At 49.1% G+C, this 7141-nt stretch overlaps 1 protein-coding gene across 1 annotated transcript; it reads right to left on the bottom strand.

Annotated features, from left to right (window-relative positions):
* Positions 1 to 408: 408 nt before the first annotated feature.
* mpx (myeloid-specific peroxidase) lies at positions 409 to 6626 on the bottom strand. The gene is made up of 16 exons (XM_076044800.1): positions 6478 to 6626; positions 6325 to 6390; positions 6125 to 6209; positions 5822 to 5997; positions 5550 to 5682; positions 5069 to 5195; positions 4770 to 4976; positions 4053 to 4419; positions 3411 to 3571; positions 3043 to 3301; positions 2661 to 2831; positions 2337 to 2574; positions 1771 to 1979; positions 1658 to 1680; positions 1335 to 1556; positions 409 to 813 (listed from the first exon to the last, which is right to left on the bottom strand). The coding sequence occupies exons 1-16, from the start codon at positions 6548 to 6550 to the stop codon at positions 802 to 804; spliced, it is 2529 nt and encodes an 842-aa protein (XP_075900915.1). The 5' UTR covers positions 6551 to 6626; the 3' UTR covers positions 409 to 801.
* Between the last annotated feature and the right edge of the window lie 515 nt (positions 6627 to 7141).

Genomic DNA, 7141 nt, shown 5'->3' on the forward strand with positions numbered 1-7141 from the left:
TGTTTGGAAGTTCTGCCAAACACAGTCTGGTGGCGGTAGGTCAGATTTGGCCTCCGAAATAACGGCCCAGTGGGCGGAAGATGATATATGAAGGTGGAATTGATGGTTTCTGTATGAAAATGTATGAGAGTTTCTCACGCAGAAACCCTTGGATTTTTTTTTTTATTTTTTATTTTTTTTTTCAAAGCAAACTTTCTATTTTTGTCTGGATGCTAACTTCACTGTGGTGACAGGTAAAAGTCTATGGAGGGACATTTCAGAAACTTTTCTTTCTATGATATGATCAATGGCTCCACCTACAGGAGGTGCTGAGTGCATAAATGCCAAAAGAAATGTAATGTAATGTCTTTAGAAGTTGAAGTACACAAAGAACAAAGTGTGTGTTTTCTAATAAATCACACCACAATGTCAATTTATATTTCCTCGCTTTATTGAAAGCCAACTAACAAATACAACATTAAAAGCAGTGCAGATAAGCACAAGACACAACAATATATTTCATATATACTTCTAATCTAATCTCATCTAATTAAGTCATATTAACAATTAAAAAAAATTGGCTCAGTTGTAACAGGGTTTAGCAAAAGTGCTGCAAACAGTTTCTTCTTCACATTACTTGACGAAAATTCCAGAAAAAAAAAGAGAATTGTTTGATATACAGTATTTCAGCAGTGGCGATGAGGGTGCAGGGAAGCCGGCCACTCGTTCGAGGTGACCAGAGGGCGGAGACAGGCTGAGGCTTTGGGGGCGGAGTTATGTGGAGTGATGACGTCATAGCAGGACCATCCGGGGGTTCTGGACTTAAGGCTCCACCTGCAGGGATACATTACTGGTGAGGCAAGCGCTTTTTTTTTTTGTTTTGTTTTTAACTGACATGCAAATAAATACAAAACAAGTTCTTATAGGTCCCATATTGGACAGGGAACCAGTCTAGAACTAGTAATTTACCAGAAACACAACACAGTTAGCCCTCTGTTTACAGCCTCCTGCTCAAATGTCAGCTTTTCCTGCTAAAATCGTTGCTTTTTAAAACCTTCCACGCATTTAGAAAGGAGCAAAAACAAGGCGCTTCAGTTTTACATTCTATGAAAACTGGAGCAAGCAGAATAAGAAGCAAAGGATGGACTTTTTCAGGCTGTCAGTGAAGTGGGTTCAAACTAGGAGATACTGAAGTCAATTATTGATGTACATTGTGCTTCTCCTTCACTACATTTGGTCAGAAAAAAGACTGTGTCTGTAAATTCAGCCCCTCTAGTTTTTCTCCACCCAGGTGGGTGCATGAGGTTGTGCTGACTGGTAGTTTAGAGGAGAGTCGACAGAGCTGCGTCTGCTACCTTGTTGTTCTCCTGCTCTGCTATGGTTTCCTCTGTCGTCTCGAGGATCCCGGGTTTCTCCACTGCCGCCACTTCCTCCGCTTCTCCCGCTTCTCCCGCTTCTCCCACTTCTCCCACTTCCTCCGCTTCTCCCACTTCCTCCACTTCTCCCGCTTCTCCCACTTCCTCCGGTTCCTCCACTAGCCCCAATGCCTCCTCTGCTTCCTCTTCATCTTCTATCTCCTGTGGATCCAAAAATAAAATCAACAAACGTGAAGTTAGATCCAATCCACTTGCTGGCTTAGATAAGTTGACGAGGAGAATTCAGCCGCATTTTTACTGACCTGTATCCGCTTGCAGTAACTACCTGTGATACAAACATAAAAAGAAGCAGTGTTACAAGAACACAAAACTCAAAGAACTCATTTTGCACTCTGGATGCTCCAAGATATCCGACCTGTGCAGCGCCTCTCTCTCCAGGCACCCAGGTTTGGGCGTGGGACTCTGGAGCAGCTGACCATCCGGTTCCTGTTTGAAATGACTTGGAACACGTCGGTGGGAACGGTGTTGATGGCGGTGTTGTCGCAGATGATCCTGCTGAGGGTGGCGGTGGCCAGAGCACCTTGCTGACGCTTGGTGAAGACGCCGGGTTTCTCCCACCACAGCCTGAACGATCGGAAGGAGACAAAGTCAAGTTCGATTCTGACGGATAACAAGGGCGAGATGCATCGGCGACGGAACAAGCCACTTGGCGTTCAGGATGTTTTGGTAAACCTAGTAAGCAGATGAAATATGATGCTAACAAATTTTAAACATTTATTTTAAACATGATAATACTTTTCTAGGAAAATAAAAGTAGGAGAAAACACTGATAAACGGCACAGAATCTTAACCACACTTGGATATCAAATATGTAGTGATTGAAACAAAGGTCGTCTTTGGTTTCACCCCCACCCTGGTGGTTGGTTGCGGTAGTGCTGTAAAATTGCTGCAGAACTCTGCAGCTCATCCCACCCCACTGACCTGTCGCCCTCGCGGATCCTCTGGAACTGGGTGGCGATGAGGCAAGCGAACAGAGGCCCCACGCGGCCGCCGCGGACGAAGGGCTCGGCCAGGCCGCCCAGCCACGGGTCGATGTTGTCGGGCGTGCCGTACAGCTGCAGCAGGCGGCGGGCCAGGTCGATGTTGTTTATCACTCGGCCCAGCTCGGCCTGGTTGGACGGCTGCGACAGGCCGCAGAACTTGCGCCAGGCGTTGTATCCTGGAGATCAGAGAGGATCATTAGTCAAGATCAACATTTCCTTTGTAAACATAATTGAGGAATGTGGTCAGATGAGGAGGCTGTACCAGGAAGACCGTGATCACGTCCCCTCTCCATGTTGAGTGCGCCCAGGTCCATAGACATGTGGAAGACAAACTGGAAGAGGCGGTCCCTCAGCGCGTCCACCATCATGTGATCCTGCGTGTTGAGCTTGGCTGGCCGGGAGATCAGACCGCGAAGCAGAGGGTCGATTCCACCTGCAGGGGGCGCAACAACACCGCTTGCTTTTTCGTGTCCTTTTTCGTGCCACTTCAAACTTTAATACCTCTGGACATCAAAGTTCATGCTTTTTATGTCATTTCATGCCTGATTTTTCACAAAATCTATTGAATCACTTTTTATGCTTTTTAATGACCCTTTTGTTCGAGGAGGAAACGCATGTGGCGTTGGAGCGGCGCTGCAACCCACCCTCAAAGATTATCCTCCAGGGCGTGACGAAGGCCTTGAAGAGCGGCACACTGGGGAACTGCCTGTTCTCCCGGAAGCTGGCGTCCAGACGGGACAGCGTGGGCTGGATGGCCAAGTGGGCGAAGCGGTAGGCGGCGGTGGCGAAGACGTTGGCGATGCTGGGGTCCACGTCGGGGTTGTACCTGCGGTAGCGGCCCAGGTAGCGGCGCATGGCGTCGTCGCCCACGATGTGCCGCAGGTAGTCCCTGAACACAAACACCTGCGGGTGGTGGGTGGGAAGACAGAGGAGGAGGTCACCACACTGGCTCTGGAGCTCCACCTGGAGGCCACCTGGAGAACTTGATTTAATTTGAATATTTCAAGGCTACCTGTGTGTAGGCGCCCATGATCTTGCGGGTCTCCTGGTAGATGGTCTCGCCGTCCCAGTCCCGGTTGAGTCGCTTGAGTTCGCGAGCCACGCGGTTGTGCTCGCGCATGAAGAGCGTGTGGATGGAGGTGAGGGCGATGTTCTCGTCCACGCGGACGTCACCTGTTGCGGCGGAGGCAGAGACAGAGGAAAGGGGTTGGTCTCTACGTTTGCTTTTGTGAGCCAGTATGTGCTGTGCTCTGCGCTGTTCATTGATAATCAAGAACAGAGCAAAACAGAGCAATTGGTGAACAAATGATAAAAACATGACATGAACTGGGTGACAAAAAGATGGTTTCATTGCGGCCGAAATTGTTCTAATTCATTGTAAAGTTGCTTGATTGCTTCCTCGTCCCCTAGAGGGCGGTGTCAGAGAATGAAAATTTCTATCCTATGCTTACAAAGCTTGTCCACTTCTATTCAGTTGAACCACAATGAATGCAATATTCTTTCTTACTACTAGATGCTGCTGAATCTTAATCATCACACCATTAATATTTTCCACCGCATTCATCAGTAGATGTAACAGTTTCAGATTTATTTCTACTAAAGTCATTACAAGCGTGTTATAGCAATCAAATGGATAATTAATAAACGTCAATACCTGCGATGAAGCAGGGCACCTCCTGGGCATTGGTGTCGTTGGTGACCCTCTGGCGGGTGGCGCACATTTTGACCTGCAGCGGGTGGAAGGGCAGCAGGTCGCGCCCATTGTCCTTGAACTCGGTGTTGATGCGCAGCATGCCGTCGTCGTTCTCCAGGTTGCGCAGGTAGCGGGCGAGCTTCTCCTCGGAGCCGTACACCTGGCTGAGGTCCAGGAAGGCCGTCAGGGCGTTGATCTGCTCCCTCTTGTTGGGCTCGCCGCCAAAGTTGTAGGCCGAGTATCCCGTCCCGCAGGCGGGGGCGGACCTGAAGGCGGGGATGCAGCTTTCTTCGCCACTGGTGGGGAACCGGCGGTCGTCGGGCGGAATCTGGACGGCACAAAGCCAAATTTGGTTAGTTTGATATATCTCTCAAAAAAAACAACATATATCTTTAAATGAAAAGTTATCTTTAAGCTGCAGAAAAATATGTTTGGAAGGAGACTAAAACAAGGCATGAGTATTAGTGCCCTATGTGACCTCATAATGGGCCGAATTTCCAGCTTAATGGTTTCAACCCCTCACACTTTGGAGCAACAACTTAAATCTCAGTCCTTTCTCTAATATCCAGAATCATTGCACGCCCCCTAGTGGTGTGACATAATAGTTACATGATGCAAATTCAGGTCTCAGTCATATTTGGTGAAACTAGGGTCATTGCACTGAGGTCCGACACCTACCGGAATGGACAGGCATGGCTCGGTGCGCTCACACGTCTCGTCGCAGTTCACGCCGTTGCTGAAGGAGCGAATGCTGGGCGAGAAGGGCGTGAAGGTGAGGTCGTGGTCGTTCCACTGGCCAAACAGCGTCACCATGTGCGTGAACTCCCGGTCGTTGACAACGCCCTCGTCCGTCGTGTTCAGGATGTTGTTGGACACCTGCCGCACCTGAGAGAGGAAGTAGTTTCTCTTGTTGAAAGCCACCGTTTAACTTTAGGCGTTAAAAGAAAAATGAGGCGGCTGAGTGTCAAAGGTCTCACCAGCGGCAGGATGAAGTTGTTGACCGTCTGGTTGTTGAAGCCCTTGGGCTGGGAAATGCCATCGGCGTACTGGGCGGGCAGCCAGCGGGCGAAGGGGGTGTTGGAGGCGCCCAGCCGCGGGTTCTTTCTGAAATCACAATTTGGAAATGGCGGATTGAGAAACCTGGCGGAAGGTGAACACATCCCCCCTGCGGTTTCGTGCGGTTTGGCGTGTGGCCCAACGCACTACGCTGCATTTCACAAGCACAAGTCAAGCGGAGTTCAGGTGTGGAGCAGCTGCAAGGTGGAGGGTTGGCCAACTGTCCCGCCTGATCACTGACCACTGACCACTGACCGCAGCGAATTCACAATGGAAAGATCGAATTTGTGTGGGAAATTTGTAGATGCAGTTTACATAGCAGGTTTGATCTCTCGCTAAATGCTACATGTGGCACCATTTGGCCGGTGCAGGTGTTTCTTTTTTGTTAGTTTATTTTCTTACAGGTTGTTGCAGACGCTGGTGATGGTGCGGTACACGTTGAGGTTGGGCACCGTGCGGCATTCTGGCATCCGGGTGCGGGCAGCACAGCCGGTGATTTCAGCAAGTTCTCTCAAGTCTTCTTCAGAGAGCAGATCTGGAGAGAGAGAGAGAGAGAGAAAGAGAGAGGGAGAGAGAGAGAGAGAGAGAGAAAGAGAGAGAGAGAGATGCATTGAGCATGAGGTCTCACAGACTCGCAAGGCCTGAACTGCAGCGCCGGCTGTTTGCCGCCTGACCTGTGGCATTGAGGGAGCGCTTGTGCACATGGTGCGTCCTCTCCTTCAGCAGACGCATGGTTTGCCACATGTAGTCGGCCGAGCGGACGGCCGAGCGGGTGTCACCGCGGGGCTGCTTCAGGAGGCGGAGGGCGTCGTGGGGTCTCACCACGTCCCGGCGGACTCGCCTCAGACTCCTGGTGGGAAGCAGAAGCCGTCGGAAATCAGAAAGTGGAAGTTTCTTTTTCGTTGGTTTATTTAGGGTGTATTTTTCTAAGAAAAGTATGGATGACGAGGTGAGAGGGCGATGGAAGGTGGACTCACTCCTCTCTGGAGAACAGGTAGGCATCGTCCACCAGTTTCTTGGCGTCCTGGAAGCAACGTTGAAGAAGGGTCCCGCCGGCGGCGTCTGCAACACAGGCAGCAAACAGAACACTTGAGAACATCCAGCGGTGCATCACAGACAAACAAACCTCCTCAGGAGGAGACGGAGCAGCAACAGTTGGGTGGCAGCGCCAGCCTACCTGTCGGCATGGAGAGAGCTGGCGCCAGGCTGAGGCCCAGCATGAAAAGACAGGAGAGAAGCATCTCTGGAGGAGGCAAAGAAGACGAAGGTCAGAGTTCACACCAGGGAGCTGTGAACAGATGAATGAGTGGAGGGTCAGAGCGTTGGTTACCTGTGAGAAGGATGGAGACCTTCTGGAAGATCTGGGAGGTTCGCAGTGTCCAGTCAGCCGGTGCCGTCGCCATTATATAGTGTGACAGGCTCCGCCCACCCAGGGTTAACCTGGGGGATAAGAGTAAAGATTAGTTCCTTCTTCCTCCTCTTGAGTTTCCCGGATGCCTGCGACCTGCCCTCCCCACACCCTCTGCTCTTTCATTTTTATTATCAGTTATTATTTCTGGCGAGCTGACAGGCGGAAATGCAGCCTGATCACGGTCATCAGGTCACCGTCGTTTTATTGGTCTGGTCATTGAATGATTTGCATATTTTATTTGGCACATGTTGTCAATTGTATAATGAGTACTGTTTAAAGGAAGTAGAAATAGAAAGAGAAGTATTTAAAATGTATTTAAAAATGTCAATGAGGCATGAAAATGTATGAAATCTGAGATGCTAATGTAAGTTCATATTGATATGATCAAATATTGAGTATTGAAATATATTCAATGATTTAAAGAGGTTCTTGTGCTTAAACAAACTGTTAAAAAACTTTGAGAAAAACTGTTTAAATTTTTTTTTTTTTTTATTTAAAAGGGACAGTGCATATTAATGAACGTGTAAATGTAAATATACCAGAATGAGCTAAAGGCTGCTTTCCATCTGCAGTCACTGGCAGG

The sequence above is a fragment of the Nelusetta ayraudi genome, unplaced genomic scaffold (genome assembly GCF_046127955.1).
Source record: "Nelusetta ayraudi isolate G7.1 ecotype Tasmania unplaced genomic scaffold, CSIRO-AGI_Nayr_v1 ptg000083l, whole genome shotgun sequence".
NCBI lineage: Eukaryota > Metazoa > Chordata > Actinopteri > Tetraodontiformes > Monacanthidae > Nelusetta > Nelusetta ayraudi.

Bases quoted from the DNA above. Each gene is read 5' to 3' on its own strand.
- mpx (XM_076044800.1), bottom strand. From the start codon at position 6,550: ATGGCGACGGCACCGGCTGACTGGACACTGCGAACCTCCCAGATCTTC. The intron at 6,391-6,477 runs GTAACCAACGCT...TGCCTCCTCCAG, and splicing joins GGTCTCCATCCTTCTCACAG to AGATGCTTCTCTCCTGTCTT. The intron at 5,196-5,549 runs GTAAGAAAATAA...TTGTGATTTCAG, and splicing joins ACCAGCGTCTGCAACAACCT to AAAGAACCCGCGGCTGGGCG.